The sequence below is a fragment of the Argopecten irradians genome, chromosome 11, assembly GCF_041381155.1.
Source record: "Argopecten irradians isolate NY chromosome 11, Ai_NY, whole genome shotgun sequence".
Taxonomy (NCBI): Eukaryota; Metazoa; Mollusca; class Bivalvia; order Pectinida; family Pectinidae; genus Argopecten; species Argopecten irradians.
The window spans coordinates 16068932-16092661 of NC_091144.1; the positions used below are offsets into that span (position 1 = coordinate 16068932).

At 33.9% G+C, this 23730-nt stretch overlaps 1 protein-coding gene across 1 annotated transcript; it reads left to right on the plus strand.

The window, feature by feature from the left end:
• Positions 1-23432, plus strand: LOC138334851 (xylulose kinase-like). Its single transcript, XM_069283625.1, has 20 exons — positions 1-357; positions 1225-1329; positions 2921-3003; positions 3392-3461; positions 5992-6072; positions 6440-6526; positions 8733-8825; positions 9524-9625; positions 10369-10500; positions 11197-11262; positions 12226-12307; positions 12691-12731; positions 13178-13293; positions 13994-14109; positions 14688-14761; positions 17036-17132; positions 18086-18144; positions 18348-18435; positions 19512-19597; positions 22659-23432. The coding sequence occupies exons 2-20, from the start codon at positions 1273-1275 to the stop codon at positions 22707-22709; spliced, it is 1581 nt and encodes a 526-aa protein (XP_069139726.1). The 5' UTR covers positions 1-357; positions 1225-1272; the 3' UTR covers positions 22710-23432.
• Positions 23433-23730: the final 298 nt, after the last annotated feature.

Sequence of the window (23730 nt, forward strand, 5' to 3'; positions counted from 1 at the left end):
ACCTGTTCTGTTCTGTTGCCTCCAGTTTTTCTATGAGGTAGTCCAGGGGTGTAGAGATCGTAAGTGATCAGAACCCCTGGAGTATCGAGGATGATGTTTACCCTGATATAAGTGTACAATGTTACAGAATTACACTTACTGTACATCTATACGTTTGTCTGTTTCCTTCCTTGTGGATGGATCGGAGGTCCCTAGTATGGTATGGCTAGAGGTGACATAGGATACATGTACCAGCGATTATTTCCTTGGGAGTCCAGTTTTATGTTGTTTGAAGTATAATAGGTGATGCTGAATCAGTAAATGATCTGATGAAGACATGAAACGGTGTTTTATGGGCCAGCAAGAGGAAGTCTGATGGTGAGTTAAAATGGGAGAAAGGTCAATGGGTAGAATAATGCAGGCACGAGTACGATGTGTAATGAATAGACTATTTTGTGTGAAAATATTTTGAAAATATCACTACTGTAAATAGCATAACTGTTGTTGGACATTGAACAATACTCGTGTTATATCAAAATTTATTTCTTTACAAATGGTGATGCTAAGGCGCGAATTAAATAAAACTGACCAGTAATTCAGGCACGGGAATCCTGATTTTCAGTTGATTTGGATTTTATACTGCCTCATTGTAAAATCCAGATTTTTTTTCCAGGATTGTTTGACCTGTTCAGGAACAAGTTGCTTTCGGGGGGAAATAACATTAACATTGCATCCACGTTGTTTCAACCGTGACTACGCTACTAAGACATAACACGACCAAACTACAATCTCCAAAAACACGCTCATTATAAAGGTAGTGGGACGAATGGGATCTGTCGGTTGTCAGTATAATGTGACCGGGTATTGGGCAAGAGTTCCTCTATTACAAGGCCAAGGAGACACAACACCAATATATCGCAGTCTCTATGAAAACACGCACCACGCATTATCGAATGTACGCTGTAGGCCCTTCTTCAGTGCTCAATATTAGCAAATTGAACCAAAATCTTTTCAATGTTTTTTTTTTTAGGTTTATAAATTAAATATCCCCACTGGGTGAAACAAAACCAGTAAATAAAAGATAAAAAAACACAACAATACAATACCTGAGTAATAATTATACCCCATTTTTCATTTTATCTTAATTTAGTTAGTGTCAATTACAATCCAATTCGAGATGTTACCGCCGATCTACTATTGAGTGTCTATATGGGGTTAAAAGTTCCGGTACTGTATTTACCCTAGGTATGTGTTTGCTTGAACACCGGTTAGTTGACCTCCTGACCCAACAAAATGGCGCAAGATACTGGAAGCGGCGTGTACCTCGGGTTTGATTTTAGCACACAACAGGTAAGTAATCCGTCTATTTATGATGACAACCTTGCAGTCACGTTCAGAAATGCTTTATGTATGCACAAACAGTCAGTTTAATTACATTACTTACTCGATGTAAGTGTGTGCAGTGTCTGTTGTTAGACCACTCTGCTGGCGTCAATTCTTGTGATAACAGTTGGATAAGAAGTCTGTCGCGATCCTCGATCAGCTAGGCCGCGATCCTCGATCCTAGCTGTTTATCAGTTCACGATTGACTCGAGTATGATTTGAGGTCAAGTTTAGTATACACGTGTACTCACATTGTCTTAACTGGCTTGTCATGCTATTTTTCCGTTACACTCAGTGACCATGTTAACGTTATATGAAAGCGGCAAATGCAAGCATACATTGTAAACAGTGTAACAGAATTCCGCCCCCAGAAATGTAATGTTCTTTCGATTACCAAGACTAAACCTTCAATCAAGCATACATTGTAAACAGTGTAACAGAATTCCATGGTCACTGTTTGGAACACACTGATAAGGCCAAATATCTGGGTGTAACAATCCAACACGACTTCAAATGGGACTCCCACATCAGCAACATCACCTGCACAGCCAATAAGACACTTGGCTTTATTAGACGAAACCTCAAAATTAATTCAAAAAAGATTAAAGAACAAGCAAACAAATCTTTAGTACGTCACACACTTGAATATACCTGTACAGTGTGGGACCCATACCAGAAGGGAGACATTACTAAGCTAGAAATGGTCCAACACAGAGCTGCTCGATATGTCACTAACAGATTCCATAACACCTCAAGCGTTAGTGACATGCTTGAACACCTAGAGTGGCCTAGCTTATCAGCAAGAAGAAAAAACGCACGGCTTACTATGCTTTTCGAAATTACTAACGGCATATATAGTAACTATTAAAAAAGACCAATACTTGACCTCACAGTTACGCCCTACCAGACACTCCCATACACTTGCATACCAAATACATTACTGTAGAACTGATTCTCGCAAACACTCCTTCTTTCCCCGCACTATCCAAGACTGGAACTCTCTTCTGCAAGATCTTGTAATCTCAAAGTCACTTGACTCCTTCAAAACTCGTCTTTCCTATCTAACTTAATTATTTTCTTCTCTTCCCCTGTTCATAGCCACCTTCAACAATATCGACATGATCTTCAATATGATGAAGTAGGTCGATTATTTGGTAGATGTAGATGAAGATAGATAGAATACATTTGTGAATAATATAAGCCATTGCAAAAAATTGATGTACTGTCATGTACATGTATAATATAACTTGTACAGCATCCCCCTTTTAGATTTAATTTGGGAATCATGTTCACTACTAGGGTTTGGGTTGGGTATATAATTACAGCCAAATTTGTAAACTGTTGTAGAAAAAAAAAAGATAAAAATAAATGCAAATGATTAAATAATTTAGATGAATCAAATTGATATATACAATATATTTATACATTTGTAGGTATCTCTGTGTACCAATTATGTTATGTAATGCAGTTACATTTGTTTACATAATTTCATTTTTAATAAAGAACATAGATAATTATGTCAAGAGAGTGTATGTACATATATTTTTTTTATTTCCAGATTAAAGTAATTGCTGTAAATGAAGATTCCAAAGTATTACATGAAGCTGCTGTAAAATTTGACACAGATCTCCCAGAGTTTAAGTATGAATTTCTTAAAATATTTTCCATTTAATGTTAGAACCCATGTTTAGAGTTTATTTTCTTCTATTTTAAAAATAATATTTTTGAGTACAAAACTACATGACATACATGTAAATGTATGTGGTCTGTCCATGCAATTATTCAATTAATGTATGTTTGTTACATTGTGTATCTCATCCTATATATATACATTTAAATAGACTAAAGTATTAAAAATATTTGCATTAATTTTAAAATTAAATCTGAATATGATCAAGTTACAATAATGCCTGTGTGTATTAATTCAAATTATATAAATAGAATATTTATGTTGCTAAAAACCTATAATTAATAAACTATACACCAGTAAATGTGAGTTAAGTATGTGTTTTGTTTGATTATTGTGTAGGACTCAGGGAGGGGCTCACATACATGATGACAAGGTCACGGTTACGGCACCAACACTGATGTGGGTCAAGGTCAGTAGGACAAATTACTGTATATAGTGTTCAATATCCATCTTGTATAACTTCATTATTAGCTCACCTGGTCCCAAGGACCGAGGTGAGCTTATGGGATGCCGCAGCGTCTGACATCTGTCAACAATCGACTTCTTCTCCATAACTGCTAGTCGGAATTCAACAAAATTTGACTGATGGCATCCTTATGGGTTACTGACTGAAAATTGTACAAATGATTGGGCTGACCCCCCCAGGGGCCTGAGGGGCGGGGCCAAAAGGGGCCAATTTGGTTATTTCCATATAAACAACTTCTTCTCTGAAACTAAACATGGGATATAGCACTCATAATGCAATGGTAGCATCCTTATAGGATGGGGATTCAAATTGGAAAATGATGGGGCTGACCTCCCAGGGGCCTGGGGGCGGGGTCAAAAGGGGCCAATTTTGCTATTTTCACATAAACAACTTTTTTCTCTGAAACTTTGCATGGAATATAGCACTCACAATGCAATAGTAGCATCCTTATATGTAGGGGATTCAAAATTGTAAAAATGATGGGACTGAACCCCCGGGGGCCTGAGGGACGGGACCAAAAGAGAACAATTTGGCTATTTCCATATAAACAACTTCTTCTCTGAACTAAGCATGGGATTTAACATCCATAATGCAATGCTAGCATCCTTATAGGATAGATATTCAAAATTGTACAAATGATGGGGCTGACCCCACAGGGGCCTGAGGGGCGGGGTCAAAAGGAGTCAATTTGGCTATTTCCATATAAAATATAATGACTTCTTCTCTGAAACTAAGCATGAGATAGCACTCATAATGCAATGGTAGCAACCTTATAGGGTTGGGATTCAAAATTGTACAAATGATGGGGCTGATCCCTTTGGGGCCTGAGGGACGGGGTCAAAAGGGGTCAATTTGGCTATTCCATATAAACGACTTCTCTGAAACTAAACATGGGATATAGCACTCATAATACAATATGGTAACATCCTTTTAGGGTGGGGATTCAAATTGTACAAATAATGGGGCTGACTGCCCAGGGGCCTCAGGGGCGGGCCAAAGGGGTCAATTTGGCTGTTTCCATAAAAACGACTTCTTCTCTGAAACCAAGCATGGTGTAGCACTCATTATGCAATGGTAGAATCCTAATAGGATGGGGATTCAAAATTGTACAAATGATGGGACTGATCCCCTGAGGCCTAATTATAAGTGGCAGGGTCAAAATTGGTCAATTTGGATATTTCCATATAAATGACTTTTTCTCTGAAACTAAGCATGGCATTGCACCCATAATGCAATGGTATCATCCTTAGAGTGTGGGGATTCAAAATTGTACAAATTATGGGGCTGATATCCCCCCCCCCCATGGGCAGAGGTGTGGGATCAAAAGGGTTCAATTTTGCTGTTACTATATTAACAACTTCTCTGCAACTAAGCATGGGATAACACTCATAATGCAATGATAGCATCCTTATATGGTGTAGATTCAAAATTGTAAAAATGATAGAACTGACCCCCTGGGGCCTTAGGCATGGGGCCAAAAAGGTTAATAAGGCTACTATTTTCATATAAATTACTTTCTCTATGCATTGTATATTCGTATGGTATCAATAGCATCATTATATGGTTGGGATTCAAAATTAACTAAATCTGGGGTCAATTTGTCTTTGTGGTTTTTGAAACACTAATTACATGTACTAAATTACAGAATTACTAAAAAAACAAAAAAAAAAAAACCAACAAAGTGAGCGATACAGACCCTCTGGGCCTCTTGTTTATGCATATAATGAATTGATAATTTGACATTTTAGTTTTACAGTATGTACCTGTAGTGTAGTAACTTCCAATCTTGTTCAAATTAGATTTATAATTCTGCTCCCCTTCCAAACTCTATCATACACTCCAATACAAGATCTAACAACCCTCCATTTTGGGTCACCTCAGCATGACCCCTGGTCCAGCATTGGAGCATCTTGGGACATACTAGTAGCCATTTATACTTCTGAGAGATTCGACCACACCAAAGATTTCATAGGCAACACCCTGATTGGCTCACCATAGGGGTTTTGCTGAGGTGACTCTAAAAGCGAAGGTTGTACATTAGATCTTAATGTATTCTAATGGAGATGAATTACATGCACAAGGTTGATTTTTTTAGATTGAGTAAGTTCTTATCAAATTTAAATTATTTTCTCACATACACTTTACAATGGTGTTTTAACGATGATATATTATGCAGTGATAGTTTCCCCACAGGGATTTGTTACTAATACATTTAATTGGGTAAGATATTAACATGCATGTCTATAAAGATAGGTTGTGACTACAGTGTATATATGTACAATATTAAATTACAACTGAACCCGTCTTATAATACTATACACATGTGTTATCATTAATATGAAATCACTGCATATTCTCAACCAGTCACCTGCAAACACTGTTAACTGTGAAGTCTTCAAGCTAGAATAAGCCAGAAAAAAGATTTATTATTCTTTTTCAATTATTATTTGTGAGTTTTAAATTCTTGTTACAGGCTCTTGACCTTCTCTTAGATCAAGTAAAGACAAGTGGCTTTGACTTTTCCAAAGTGCTGGCAATATCTGGTGCTGGACAGGTAATTATTATTGATGATAGTAATGTACATAGTTAATTTATATTAATTCTTAGATTAATCATTTCTGAAATGGAACCATCATAGGCAATGCATTCACACAAATAGATTTAAAGCTGTCTTTACTAATCAGTTACCCTTCTTCCCGTGTGAAAATATGATTATATACATGTACATTTGTAAGTATAGAATTGATGACATTTACTTCTGTACATGTAGGTCATACTATTAGTGAAATAACCAGAAATACTATGATTCTGGTTTAAATATATCCCATCAACATTTAAGAAAGAGAAATCCTTGTGAACAGACGTTATTTAGAACTAAGGTAAGCTGTAATGATGATGATATGCTGTTTTGACTTTGACAGCAACATGGAAGTGTATACTGGAAGACTGGGGCACAGAATACACTAAGACAGCTAGATCCTGTCAAACCGCTGCACCAACAACTCCAGGTAATTAATTACTTACTCCAAACTTTTACATGTTCATTGTAAGCATGAGCACTGTTGATGGCAAAGCAAACTGTTATACATTTTGTATGTCCATGTATTAAAAGTCAGTGAGATATGAAGCCATGTATGCAGACGAAAATTTAGATTCATATTGTAGTAAGGTTGTTTTAAGTCACTCACCCCTGAAACTTCATTTATTAATGACAGTCTAAACATGTCTTTTGGGGTGATTAAGTCATGTAAAAATAAAATGGCTGATATAAATTATTAATGGTCGGATAGAATATATGTATAATAGTCATGATAAATTAAGGTTCATCAAAGAGGTGGAAATTTTCCAAGATGACAATATCATATAATCATTTGATTGCTTATACAAAATTTGTACATCTAAGAATATCTGGAAAGTGTGTTTTTGTGTGTGCCAAATGTTGAGAAATTATTGAATACTGTCAAGATATGATATTAACTTTTTCCATGCTAATTCTCGTATTCTTTGAAGAAAGCATTGATAGGTTTTTAAAACAGGCTTTATACCCCTCCCAAAATACCCTTGGAAAATGAAAAAAATAATATGACAATATTGTTGGAGTCACAAACTGTACATGCCGTGCTATCTATAACACAATTATTCCATTTTTAGCACGATGGAGCATAGCTGCATCGTAGCTTATAGCATACCCCCTAGTTTTGAAAATCACCTTGTGAACAGGATATCTCAAGTTATACACCATTAACAGCAATGAAATTTGGCACAGACATGTAGTTATAGATAAGGACGAAACTGATAAAACTTGGCGACAAACAGACATAAACTGTATTTTTGAGGAATTAAAATATATTTCATTCCTTCTTTGTCTATAGTAATATTTAAATGAGAAACACAATGCATTATGGGAAATTATATGGCCGACGGTACCACTTCATACAAAAGAAATATAGTTTAAGAAAAGATTAAGGCAATTAAGAAATATTCATTATTTTTCTATTCTTAAATATGTTACTCAAAGTGTCATGACATCATAATTACCTGTGTTGGATAATCTATATTCCCTGGACAGTGTCACAAGTCAGGTGCCCTAGTTTCATCTAGATGCTGTTTATAGGCCTATATGTGTGTGTAAATGTGTTACATATACCATTTACTGTTAAAGGGAAAAACAATGGTTGAGAGTTAATTAATGTATTTTGTTATCAAGGCCCTGGGAAAGGCTCGACTGTAGCTGCCAATGTCAATTTGTTGACCCGTAGTACACATTCCATTGTGCCGAGACCCAGCCAATACAACTTGTGCATTGTTATCTTAATTGTGAAATTTATATTGTGTTGAAGAAAATGAGATAAAAGATAAGTAATAAATTTCAACGTATTGAAGCAAATTCAGTTTACCTCTTATAACCAGGACAGCCAAACATCTTTGATTTTTTTTGGTCACCTATAATGAATTAAGCCCTCCTCCAGCAGGTATCTTTTAAAAGTCTAGTCAACTTAACACTTTGATTATACATAGTTGTACATGTGTGATATCGATAAGCAATCATACAGGAAAAAAATTCCCAATTATTTTTTATCATATAACAATATTCTGATAAATTTGAATAAAAAGCTTTGTTAAATTTTGATTTTTATTAAATTTTCTAATATTAAAGTTAAGTTGATGCTATTTGAATTGGTCCAAACAATATTCTTACTAAGAAGATGCTACTTCTTCTGCATACGCTCACATTAAAATCTTGCTCAGAAAAAAAACCTTTTCTGCACAAATCAATATTTTTATAAAACTGTTGATCTATATATAACTTAACATTTGATGAATGACATCTGTCTTGAAAGAATGTTATGATTGTTTTAATACCAACATTGATAACAATTAAATACCAGTGGTCATTTGAATTGTCCTAATTAATTATTAGTTTAAACAGTGCATATGAGTGATAATCAAGAATATTAGTCAAAACCAATCATTGAACATTAATTAACTGAACCATCGTGCTACTAGGCCATTGGCCTCTTGTTGCATAATACAGAGTTACCTGCCTTACCGGTATAGGTAATCATAACTCACAATTCCAAACATGATGCAAGAATCAATTCATGTATCTGCCCAACTCGGCGGATAACTCTGTGTTATGCTAATACAGAATGACCTAGCTTATTCAATATTCAGTTGTTTCAGTTGTGATGATTTATAGAATTATTTTTACAGGATAGCTTTAGTGTGGCTGACTCGCCGATATGGATGGATGCCAGTACGACCACGCAGTGTCAACAGTTAGAGACTGCTGTAGGAGGGCCTATGGTAAAACACTTAATAAATTCTCTGGTTCTATGGGTCTATGATACATTCTTAAACATACTAGGTTTTTTTCTTATAGCCAATCAAAAATAATATATTATAACTTTTGATAATACGTCACACGTGATTGGGTAACTTTATATACATGTATATTCAAAACCGTTAGGAAGACAGATTCTTGACATTTGTGCCTGTGCCGTTAAAATATTGCATTTAATTAAACTGGATATAGAAGATTTTAAATACATGAGTGGTCATTTTATATGAAATTTATTGAACAAGTTTGATAATTTTCATATTACAATGTACGTAAGCACAAGTATAAGTCTGTACATGTACCTATCTTTTAATTTGGTATTATCCAGCTCAGATGTGATGCTTCTGTCTACCGACACAATTGTGTGTAGTGATTTTTTGATTATGACATTATATTATCTGTGGCATCGCAATAGAGTTTTTACACCTGTGTCTTACTTTATCAAATCACCTCTTATGACGGCCATGACTGTGTATGACATGACTGAATGAGTCAGTTATGTGATAACTAGATATTTACATAAATATACTATTGTTATTAATAATGCCAATGTAAAAAATTAGCTGTCATCCAAGAATTTATTAAAACTCCTATCAGTACAGTATATGCATATACTTTTTTTAAAAGATGCTTCATGTTGTTGTTATTTTTATTTCTCTTTCAGCGCCTTGCTGAAATCACTGGTGCTAGAGGATTTGAACGATATACTGGAAATCAAATCATGAAGATATCACAAACACAGCCTGATGCATATTCTAAAACAGAGGTACCTTATATGTTACATTTAATTATTGATATATATATATATATACTGTGTTTTATTTTAACTTATACTGTAACTCATCACCATTTGTTTACCAAAATATGGCACAAAACCTTGCAGTGTTGAATTGAAATTTGATTTTCATTATAATATGTCTATTGTGATCAAAATATTTGTGATCACACTATTAATCAGCCATTCTACAGATAGAAAAATATTTAATATTTATTTACATTGTTGTCTAAGCATTGATGTCCCTAGTTTTTGAGTTTACATTGTATTGGGGTACGAACAAAATTTTGTTTGCAAACTGTGTGAATCCAATCTCTCTAAAGTTTGCAAGCACTCTCATAACCAAATTAAAATGAAAAATAGTGACATCAAGTCTTGTAATTAATTGTTCAGACTACTTGATGCAATTAAGTATGTTTAAACATATGATGCATTGATTTTGTAATGGATTATTTTTCCAAATCAATATCCAACTTCATTGTCTCTATTGTGACATCACGATAATGTCAAGTTTTGTGCCATTCTCAGAATTTTCTAGGAGGTATGGAGATTAAGAATGGGCTAATCAGAAAGTCAGATTTGTTATGAAAACAATGAAAAATTTATTGTTTGTGCTTAAACATATTTTGTAAATTAGAACACTATATAATCTACCAACTATCTACAGTAAACCACCTTTAAGAATGAATGACAATAATCTAAGATACATTGTGCTATGTATTTGGTGTTTACAGAGGATTTCGCTTGTCAGCAGTTTTGCAGCTACCCTTTTCTGTGGAGATTACGCACCAATAGACTACAGTGACGGATCTGGTATGAATCTGCTGGACATTGTTAACAAATCATGGTCACAGGAATGTTTAAAGGTATTAATGTAGGAATACAGTTTTTTTATGAGACACAAACAATTTGATAACTTAAATGAAATATGACATAAATATCGATCAGTGTTAAAGTGAAATTTTAATGTTACCTGGATGCGACAAATAACTTTAATTTTTGAGTCTTAATTATGATTGTTTGGTTTAATCAGGTTATAACAAAGATACATGTGCATTGATATTGAACTGGGTCGATCATCGGTGACCAGTTAGCTCAGTGGAAGCTAGAGCACTCTGTTAGTGTTCAAAGGTCCCGGGTTCAAATCCCAGTCTGGCCACTACATTTTCTACTCTCCTGTTACGAAACTGGCGCCAAACGAAAATACTCAATTCATGGTGATGGTTTAAGGGTTTTGTATGTCTTTGAGAGTGAAGACTTTGAAAAATGAGGGAGGAGTGTAGCAGGATTCATCTGGGCTGATCATCGGTGATCAGTAGCCATAGAGTACATTAGTGTTCAGAGGCTGCTACATTTTCTCCTCTCCTGTGTTACATGTTTCCCAGGCTGCTACATTTTCTCCTCTACTGTGTTACATACATGTATTCATCAAGTCTACCACATTTTTTTCATATTGCATTCCACTTAATTTAAACCTTTTTCTCAAAATTAACTGTTTCGTAAATCTATTTTTAATATAATTATAATTGGTGATGACAGTGATGAGTTTCGTTTTATTTCAGGCCTGTGGAGAAAATCTAGCTGAAAAGTTGGGAGAACCTGTTCCCTCCACTCTGTTGTGGTATGTAGTTTAAATGTTTTCTTTTTATTTTAGTATGTAGTTTAAATGTTTTCTTGTTTTATTTTAAAGTCACCTGACCATAGATCATGGTGACCTATTGTGATAGTCCTATGTCAGTTGTTTCCATTAATCTGTAAACTGTAACTTTTTCTTGTGCACATGATTACTTGAGTAAATATTCATCAAGCTTAATGAAACTTTGTATGCAGGTCGACTTACATTGGTAAAATCTTGGATGACTTCGAAAATCAGACTTATTCGATAGTAACTTTTCTCTTTGCCATATTGATTATTATTAGACCTTGTGGACAAAACAATTAATATATTAACTGAGCTTTACGAAACTTTGTCTACAGCCTAGGATTAGTACGGTTACAAATGTGTTTGAAAATCAGCATTATTGGACAGTTATTTAGTTATATTGCCCTTAAATTTGCAGTAATAAAAAATACTGGATAATGTGTACAATACTGGAGTAAATATATACTGATTTTAATGAAAGTTGAGGAAGTTTTCTTAAATTTCGTAAGAAAGGTTTAACATGGAAATTGTCTGGCAGAAACATTTGTTTAGTTTTTATTGTACAGTGTTATTTCCATTAGTAATGATGAAATTGTTTTACATATTCAATATAATATCTAAATGAGTAGACATTCACTTAATGAGACTGTGCATGTGCTACCTAACATCTACATGTGTAACATCTTGGAAGAGAATAAATTGCAACGTTTGAAAAAATAGTCGTAATGGCAACTTAATTGGCATCATATGTCATGATCAGGTGACCGTTAACAGACTCATGGGCCTCTTGTTATTATTTTAATTTTTTTTTCTATAAATTTTCTTTTGCTTTAATTTGCATAAGCAGGTTCAAAACAAAAACATTGTCGATTGAATGAAAAATAAACATCAAAATGAAATAAGAAATCCATAGTCAGTCAATATCTTAGGCTATAATTTTATTTTTAAGGGTAAGATATCCAAGTACTTTGTGGATAGATATGGATTTTCTCCTGCCTGTCAAGTAGTGGCATTTACAGGTGACAATCCAGGTTTGTACCAATATATCATCAAATTCTGAGCTACACAAGAAAACTATTGAATATAATATTTAAATGCATGTTGTGTCTGCAGAGGCCCAGACATATATCGTTAATTATACAACAACATTGGACAATAGGCCAATTGCCATGAACTTACTGCACAGTTTGATAATCCAGCTTTCCTGAACCTCTAAAACCTTCCTGCTTTACATTATGATAGTATGTATATATTATGTACATGTATACACGTAGATGTACATCAGTCTGATAAAGCATACAGGATAAACATACATATGGCATTGTATTTCATCTAATATACAAAAGTTAGCAAATAAAGTATAGACCTTTGTGATACATAATGATGTAGAACATTGATATCTCTTGTATTGCAGCCTCTTTAGCTGGACTTGCTCCTCGGGAGGGAGACGCCATTGTAAGTCTATGTACATTACTGGGGTAATTACTCTTTTAGTTATTAGATGTGTTGGATAAAGCATGATAAACTTATTGCTGCCAATAATTACTGTGTTTTGGTACATATGAAATTTGGCATTGCCAGAAAAAAAAATTAATTAAATAATAGATTGGAAGAAAATCAGATCACATTTACATGTTACTTATTTAGTTTAGGTAAATAGGACAATTTTTTGCTCTAAAATATAACTAAATTTAGTGAATATTATCAATATTACATATGAAAGAACTATATATATGTATTATATAGGCATTGCCTGTTGTTCTATCAATAATTTATTGTTGAAATACAATTTTGTTAAAATTGAAATCTTTTTGAGTGATTTGGAATTAGTTGCATTAAATTGTGATATGATTATGGAATTGCTGAATCAACATAATATAAGTAGAATATGATACGTCTAGGTAAGTCTGGGCACCAGTGACACAGTGTTTCTATGGCTGAATGAACAGAAAGCTGGTTTAGAAGGACACATATTTGTCAATCCCATCGACCCAATGGACTATATGGCTCTTGTTTGGTAAGACAACTAATATGATAAAATGACCTATTTATATTATACACATACTTATATAGGTGTTATTTAACTGTATTTCACTGCAAATAAGACACACACACCCGACCAAGAGAAGAAAATAAAGTCAAATGTGGTGGGGTTCTTATTTGCAGACAACCCCTTGACAACATTAATCTAATAGCTAGGTCGCCACATTGCAGTTTTTGAATGTCAGTCGTATTGCTGTAATATTCATGAGTTGGTACACGTTTTTTGTCCTAAATTATGTATTGATATTATACCATATTTTGTAATGGTAACCATTGTTTTATATAATTTTAGTTATACATATAATAGCAATTTTTCTTTGATATTGATTGAAAAGGATTCTCATGCTGTATTTATGTTGAAATAATACAGAGAGTTATTATGGAGCTTATAGGTATTGAATTATTCCGTTTTCAAAAGTTTCTAAAATGTTTCAGTTTCAAGAAGTGAATGAATTTATAATGGAAGGGAGATAAATCCTCTCAAAGCTCATCACAAATATCTATATTATCTACATGTACATAGACATGTTGTTCAGCTTGGCAATATTGGTATTAATTACAGTGTGAAACATATCAAAAGTAGTAGACTACTTTAAGAATTGGCCTACAATTGAATATTTAATGTCATGTTATGATAAATGGTATGAATTTTGTATCTAAACTGTCTCTCACAGTTTTAAGAATGGGTCGCTGACAAGGGAGAGAATCCAGAAGGAATGCGCCAGTGGATCCTGGAATACATTCTCTAGCTGCCTGACTAGCACACCGATGGGTAACAATGGAAACATAGGTAAGTAATCTATTATTATGATATGTTTATACCTTCCCACCACAGGAAGCAATGCTAATTTGCCTATAATAGTAATTGTAGCAGGAGAAGACTTGTACATTGTAGCAGTCAGGCTGGAATTGGAATCCTGAACCTTTGAAAACTACTCTTATGCTTTTCAGATTGATTTACAGGTCACAGATGATCGACCCAGTCCAATACTTCTATGTTCCTCTCACCTATTTTAAGTTTTCTCTCTTGAAGAAACAACATATTATATTCATACTCACATGTCCATGCTCCCAATGCTTGGAACATTGTTAGCAAGCCTTTCAAGTTTATAACAGGTGATGTTAAAATGTAGCTCCAGACCTGGGTTTGAACAAAGGACCACCAAACACTAGATGAATACCTGGTTACTGATGATTCACCAATCTAATTCCATCACAGAATATAGTTACACTTACTCGATTTTATAAATGAGAACAAAAATATTTACCAGCAAAGTTATTATGATAAATTCTAAGAAATAAATATAATCTCTCATTTCACGAGAATAAGATATACACATTATTTCATCTTTTCATTTCTTTATCAAGGTATATATTTTGATACAACCGAAATCCAGCCATTGGCAATGGGCACATCAAGGTTCAATAGCAATGGTGAAAAGGTATATATACATATACATGTGGTTACACAATTATGTATTTTTGATATGATAATTAACTTGCTTTTGTATAAATGTCAAGTGTTATCTATTCCTACTTACCTAATTCTTGAAGTCCTTATTATATATGTACATGTTATAACTCTGATCAAAAGGTCTTAAAACAGGTGCTGTTTCCATTCCTTCCACTCTCCTTCTGTTAAAAACTGAATCCATCGCTACATCTGTTCTGTAAAATGAACCACAAACTTGTTATACGATTTCATAACAAAAACTTTCTTATTCTTAAAATTTTCATAGGTAAATTGTAAGGTAAATCAGTGATGTTGTATTGATAATTTTGATAGGTGTCTTTAAACATCTTTAGAAAAAATATCTTTCGGAGTTTTAGTACGGATTTAATTTATAAAGAAGCTTGTTAATATGGCTGGATAGCGAATTAATACGCAACGATCATAAAAATGATATGATTGGAACTTCAATGTACATTTTATGTTCATATATCTTAATCATGTATATTTGATCTTCACAGTTCAAATTTTCGAAAAAAAACTTCTTTGCTATTTTATTGTTTCGTTATCATCTTAAAACGATGACCTGTATAAAACAAATTATAAAGCATAAAAAGAAAGCCTCCTATTGTTCACATGTACATTGTACCTGTCACTATGGACAGCAATATATAGCCAATTCTATCCCTCCCTACCTATAACAGAAAGTTGCCCAATGGAAAGAATAGTCCCCTCTCTCCACCTACCGACAAAATAAACTTTTTAATTTTTGTTTCTGGATTAAATGTGTCCTTGTGGCATTGTTTATAGTTATACATTTATGCTAAATTTAATCTAAGATAGAAAAAAACAAGTCTTGATCGACCTTTATGCTTTAAAAGTAGGCGCTAATTATCTCCCCGAATTCTTCATATTAAAATATAAAAGGCCCATTACTTTTTCCAAACGCTTTTTGATTTTTAAAATGGGAATGTAAAACGACACTGATTATGTTGTAAAGTCACAAAAGTTATTAATTAAATAGTAACGTTAATAGTACATTTATCATTACCTTCTGAACAATTTAATTGAAATAAATTAAATGTTAATTTCCATAACCGGGGTCGTATTATGTTTCCCGACCTAATTACCGCGGACCTAATTACCGCGGTAGTTTGCTATGTCAAACGGCAGAACAGCGAAATGAATCTTCTCTGTTACATAGATTACGCAGGGATTTATCTAGTGTTGTAACCTCAGCTTAGGCTCTCGATAATATAATTCTATTGTTTTTATTGTTTTCTTTTTGTTGTGTCGTCTGCAAACGCTATGTCGGTGTCGGCGTCAGGGAAACGGTTTCCGTGCGATAACTTAATTATTTTATGTCCGATTTCAACCAAATTTGGTAAACTGCTTTATATCAATGAGATCTCGGACGAGTTCGATAATGGTCAAAATCCGCAAAAGTTATGGAACTTTAAAATCGTCAAAACAGATAAATCCATGGTGTCCGCTCGATGACTCAATGAGATCTCAGACGAGTTCAATAATGGTCGAAATCCGTCAATATTTGCGAGTGTTACGGGCCTCTAAAATCATCAAACAGATAAATCCATGATTTCCGCTCAATAACTTAGGTATTTATTGTCCGATTTCAACCAAATCTGGTATATTGCGTTATATCAATGAGAACTTAGATGGGTTCGATACTGGTCAAAATACGTCAACATTTGCAAGTGTTACGGGACTTAAAAATCGTCAAAACATGGTTTCTGCTATATACATGTAACTTCAGTATTTATTTTCCGATTTCAACCAAATTAAGTGTATTGCTTATATCAATGAGATCTAAAATGGGTTTGATACTGGTCAAAATCCGTCAATATTTGCAAGAGTTACAGGATGTGATAACTTCACCTAATTACTAATTATTAACAATATTTTCAACTGTAAATGACTATTTTTGTGATGCTGTGCAGGCGACACATCCACTTCTGTGGAAATCTTGTTTCGGGAAGGTAGTGGAAATCTTGTTTCGGGAAGGTAGTTCCTTCTTTCGGGGTTTTAAGACACGTTTTGACCATTGCCAACTTTTCAATTATTTTGAAATATCTTAAACAAGTCATTGCAACTTTATCTCCTATTGATAAATTGCTGAATTTCCGTAAAAAATATGGTTCATTTGTATATTGTTTGTAACTGTTGAAAGAGCTAATTTGTAGAGAAACTAATTATAATATAACATACAATGTACCTATCAAACCAGTGAAATACGTTCTTGATTCAGGTTGAAAGTTTCTCACCCGAAGTTGAAGTGCGAGCTGTATTAGAAAGTCAGTTTTTAGCCAGGAGGATGTATGCAGAGCTCCGTGGAATGAGCGTAGGTAAGTATTATCTAATGAGCTATGTGCCTACATGCTCATTACATTTACTCATTATAATATTATATTATACACACGGTACATACCAATAATGTAATGTTACTATTGTGCAGGATATCCTTGTGTATACAGCCGAATTTTGCTTCACATGAATTTCACCTGATTTTGTTTTCACCTTCAACACGAATTTACGTGATTCAGCTTTCAACATGAGTTTCATGTTATTTTTTCACATTTCACATGAATATCACATGCATTTGTTTTCACTTTTCACATGAATTTCACGTGATTTTGTTTTCACCTTTCACATGAATTTCATGTGATTTTGTTTTCACCTTTCACATGAATTTCAAGTGATTTTGTTTTTACTTTTCACATGAATTTCATAGGATTTTGTTTTCACGTTCCACATGAATTTCACTTGATTTTGTTTTCACTTTTCATATGAATTTCATATGATTTTGTTTTCACATTTCACATGAATTTAAGGTCAAGAAACTCATTGTCTGTGTAGTGATACATTTGGAGTTGACATAAAGTTGTGTTCATTCCAACAAATGGAATATAAAGCTCTTTCGATCGAATAAACTAGATATTGAACAGAAGAAAGAATTTGAATGTAACAGAGATTTGAACACCGTGTATTATTGGGGACTGAATTGCAGTAAACTGATGTGAGGTTGAAATGCAGAAAAAGATTAACCATGACTGAAAGGAAATTATTGAATAACATACTTAATATGATAGCTATGTTAATTGATTGAAATCCAAAAGGTCTTGAAATGCAGTGGGGTTGCAATACAGTTTTGCTTTAAATGCAGTGATTTGAAAAGAAATTACATTTAGCCTGCAATAATGTCGAGGATGCCGTGAAACTTTTTTTATACTTCTGAATTTATATTGTGATATGGATAGTCTGATCAGTTTATTTTCACCCAAATATTACATTTGCGTAGGTCCACAGACACGTGTTTTAGCTACTGGCGGAGCTTCGTCCAATAAAGCCATTCTACAGGTAGGACTTTTATTACAAATGTGATATTACTGCATAATCCCAGAGAAATTAGGAATTGTAATGATTTAAATGAAGCAAATATCGTTATGACAAGTTTCATCTTGGAAGGAACACAATCTGTGTACAGTGATATTTTGTTTACATATCCATGTATCGTGGCGTTTTTGATAACATTGAAACAAAGCAGCAATGTATGTTTCCAGGTGTTGTCTGATGTTTTCAACGCTCCCGTATACGTAACAGATGTTCCGAACTCGGCAGCTCTCGGGGGCTGTTACAGAGCCAAACATGGTATGTACATGCATATGTAGAATTGTCCAATGGATGTGTGGAATGTTTGATTGTTGTGCGATAGTCCCTTATCATAATTGGAAGTAAAATATTGCAGATATTTAATTTCTTGACCGTAATTTGGCTGGAAATAAATCCTCCACTCCATATGTCAGATTATTGTTGTGGCGCCTTGTGATGGCACTGCCCTTTGTCATCAATTGTGTCATTATAATGTTATGTATATATTGTATACTGACTATAGGGAGTATCTAGTCGTCCCAACCCCAACATAAGTGAGCACCATTGATATGTAAATAATATTACCGATTCAAACGGAGCTGAAATCACATACTCTTCTTCATATGGATAGTTTAAGTCCAGTAGAGTTGTTAAAAAGTCATGCAGAATAAAATTTTGGAATATCTCATATTTAGCTGCCCTTTGTCAAATACTGTTCAAATCTGAAGGACAGAAATATATACATATATTAACACATCATATTTTATAAGTAAGTAGTAATAGTTTATAGATGCATTGCCTACAAACAACGTCATTCAAATGCTTTGTGCGGTATTCCTAATAGGAATAATTTTGCATTTAATTAAGCAATGGTTGTCTTTTTTTAAACAATAGCAGTAGATGAAATAGTCCTGTTGATAAATCAGATATACAAATATAAATATAAAACTTCAATTAATTTCACATATTTAAATAATAATATATTTTTAATTGATCAATTTTAAGAATATTTAAACATTTTTAGTGAATTCTCACACAGACTTAAACCCAGTGTTTTTGTGTCTTCTGTAACTCTGATTTTGTATTAGTACGCCAGAGCCTAGCGGACAATGTTAATATTGGAAAATAACATACCTGTACAATGGGCTTAGTAGCAACAAATAGGCACCGTGCAGTGGCAATGTAAATGTTTGAAGAGCAATGACATTTTATGTGAGTTATACTTAATGCTATTTTTGTGTAACGGGTATGCTTTTTTCAGAGTTCATTCTAATGCCTTGCACTCTGTTAAGCTTTAATATGGCTACGATTGAAATTTTATGTGACTTATACGTCTTGCTAATTTTACCTCTAAGGTGTAACCGGTATGAACTTTTCTGAGGTTGTGAAAGGACACCCTGAGCCTGTCTGTGTAGCAACGCCCACCAAAGGATCAGCAGAGGTAAGTTGTACTGACAGGAGGAGATCTGGTTAGTTGTTTTTGAAGGTCAGCTATGCAAAGATCACGGTATTTGTGCGAGTATGTTTCAGTTTAGGATAGTATTTTTGTGTTATTTCATTTCTCTTGCTGAAAATCTCAAAGCAGCTGCCGACTTTGTGATACATAACAAAAAAATTTTGAAATGCATATAAATAAAAATATATAAAGAAAACACTTGCCACGCTTCATCAATTTGATACCTTCTTTACAATTTTGTTGGTATGATCAAATGTCTCCCTGTAATATGTACATAAAACAAATCCAAATGCAATATGCATTTGCTTATCAATGGGGCTATTGGAATGACTTCGACACATTTAAAATGTCTCTACAGAAACAGGAAATACACAGCTTACGTTTAGAACTTAGAGATATAGTCTCAAAAGCGAATAATGGGCAATGAAATCATTGGGAGCTTCTGACTACCATTAAAAAGAGGTAAACATTATTTAGCGCGCACCAACTCAAATTAGGTTTTGCCTTGAAGGCTTTTGACGTCATGGTTAAGTGACCTGCTATTAAACCTATGAGAACCAAAGGGTTCCATGGACGTTTTTGTAGATTATTGATCAATGACGATCATAAGTAACTAAACACTTCGCAGTTATGGGATTAAAAATAGTCGTTTCCTCTCCCGTTATTTGAAGTCTTGAGTTAAAGTACATTCGAATCGAGAACTAAAACTGTAAAAAGGTAGTATTTCAAACACAGTTTCTCTTTCGTGAACGATAACTGTGTGATATTCACGGTTTTCGCCATTGACAACCATCAAAAGGACATAAGCATCAGTTAGCACAAAGGATTGCGAGACTTGTGCTGTGTATGGCCGTTTGTTTTGGTCTCTAACAGTACAAATGAGATTTATCGAACGAGGTTTAAATCACGTTTAGATTAAATTGCTAATAATTGATTTGTCGGTCGATCTTAATTGCTTACAGAGTGATGTCTTGGTCATGTTTAAAATGATTACACATTTCGTCCTAAATTTTGGATTTGATGGTCGACTTTTATACTTCGTAGAAGTTGATTTCATGGTAAAAGATGAGGTTGAGATGAGGTTTGAAGGTTCATCTTGAAACTGCTTTCAGTTGAATGTTTTGCTAATATACTCTGTAAAAATAAATCGTTTACTGTGATCGTTTGTTGATAGCTTACGTTGAATGCTCGGACAATCTTTAAATGTCAAAATGTTTGACCTCCCGTTTATATATCAAGCCACGTTGAAAACAACTTTTCAAAAGCTAAAAATGATGGAAACGATATTGTGTTAATTCAAATGCAAAGTTTGAAGACATCAACAAAAACAAATGCATGACTACACCATATAATGAAATGCAACTGTACAGCAAACTTGACCTCAAGTGTTGTCACACATCGAATTTAAAGAACCGTTTGTTAGCAGTTGTTTTATTAGCAGTCAGTCTCAGAGTCACGGACACATTTAATAATAATCCGTTTACAAGAAAATCACCAGTCACACGAATTCAAAAAGGCTAGGTTTATAGAGATTCCAAAAACTTTGTGAATGACAGCAAATGTAGCATTAGATCGTAAACAGAGAGAGTGTATTTGTTCTTGTCGATTAACCCGATCGCACTGGTTTAACGTCGGGATCGATTTGACGGAATGCCTAGGTATAAAGACTATATAATGCACTTAAAACATACACAGCCTTTCTCAGCCATTACCAAACAGTTATACCGTTCATTGCGAGTTTTAGAACTCAACTCGTCTATATCCCTAGCGTGTCTTAAAGCCAGGATGATTTAGTCTTTCAATGCTACATGAAAAATGTAAAATGCGATATCGAATTTTGAATCGTATACGCGTGTAGCTATATTCGCGATTTCGAATAACATTGCTTTGAACGCAAAACTTCGATCTGCGAAATATTAATAGTCGAATAATATATTACCTTAAAGACAGATCGCAAAAAGTTAACCCCTTAAAATTGAATTTTCTCCCATATAGTTAAGATCGCGACAATTTAGACCCGCATAAATATCCAGTTATATTGACTGATCGCCAGGCGATATGTAACCACGCCTCGTGCTCGCACACGCACGTGTACCTGTTCAATGCCGGAGCAAACATCGCAGCATGAACAATATAATATGAAATGCATAGTCACGTGCGCTACCCTTGAGGTTTGATTGAAAGCTGACGATCCGTCAATAACAATGATTTAGTATTGATTTTCGGCGTACTATTTATTGATTGAAAGAAAATCATCATTGGAAATAAGTAAGTTCTTAAAGTATTTAGAATTGTCGCGACTGGCTTACTATAACAGTATTTAGAATTGTCGCGACTGGCTTTCTATAACGTATTGAGATGCAAACGAAACGGTTTGGTGTCAAATGCACATCTATATGTTTGTATGGATAGCACTGGCGTCTGTGCGATAACTGCGCAAATGATTTTCATGCCGAAGTTTCTAGCTATATAAAGTGTACAGACACATATATTTCTTTGCAACATTTCTAAATTAAGGTAGTTAACAATGATTAAACTTTAACCGAAGCCTTTTCCATTCAGTATTTAAACAACACGTCTACGTTCGTAGAATTCCTTATACTCCCTCCCCCAAAAATGAATAATACATTGAACGTGGTCAGAGCTAATTGACTATCTGATATGGTTTAATGCTCTATACTTAAGGTAATTAGAATTCATTAACATTTAGTTGTTTAAGTTGCATGATGAAGTTGATTTTTGATCGGTTACCTCATATAAGTTTATTATTTACAAATATATCGTATACATATAGAGTACACAACCTTGGTAAATGTGGAAATTTACGCGAAGGAAAAAGTTACGCTAAATATTTATCGGAGGGTTGTTTAAATGTTGTGATTGTATGTAATATATTGCTAAACGTCCGAATGTTAATCTAACGTGAAAATAACACTACAATACTCACAAATAACGAAATTAAGCACTCGTGAAAATATTCACATTGATAGTAAGTCTCTTGTCATGAAATGGTTAACTGCTTCATTGTGTTGTTTGCTTGTTGTAGATCTACCAAAGGCTGAGTGAGAGATACAAAGCACTGGAACAGCAGATGTAGATACAATGTATTTTGTTGTTAGATCATAATGTAATTAAATTGATTTTAATCTTATTTCTACACAATAAATCAAATGTGCCAAATCGATTTTGAAGATGCCAAGTTGTATATCCCACGTGTGTGTCCATTCAAATGTTTTTTGCTAATGCGTTATTATATTGTTTACACAACGTTATTTCAATTTTCATAGATTTGTATATTGTTCGCTTATATATCTAACATGTTATGCATGCATGATTTATTGGTTGACATTTAGTATTGTACAGAACAGAGTAAAATGTAACTGTCAAGTATAGCTTATTACAATGCTGGACAGTAACTGACATTTAATGGATATATTCAAAGCAACTCAGTATCAGTATCGCCTATCACCTAACATACTGTTTATGGCATATGGTTACGTATTGCGGTTGAAAACGGATGTGTAAAATGTAAAGTCTTATTATGTATATCTCTTTTCAAATGGTAATAATAGTTATCTATGTACGCGTGTTCCCAAATACCTTACTGATGATATGTCATTATATATATAGAGCGGCTTTGTTACACAAAAAATATATGTGCGTTTACAGGGTACGTGTGAATGGTTATGCATGTCTATATCGCAATATGATGGTTTTCACCTAGTCATTTAATTTGCCACAAATAATTCATGTTAATATTTTGTGATATTTTGTATTTTGATTTAGCGTCATACAACCATCAGCTGAGACTCACGGTTGAGTGTAGGAGTGTAGCAAAACATAGTGCAATCAACCGCGGATTCCCGATGATGCATGCAACCAATATTGTGGCTCGTGGTTTTTTTGAAATGTTTGTAAAATTATCTTTCTCTTTCCAAATATTTCAATAACGCCAATGATTTTTGTGTCTCTTATACATTTATAAAAGTTGCCAATCAACTGTCTTACAGGATATTAAAGGAGAAATTATGATATTTTGTATATCTTTTCTGTCCAGGGAGTTCCCATTGATCATTCTGTCCAGCACATGAAACCCATCATTAAGTGGTGAGTGAGTT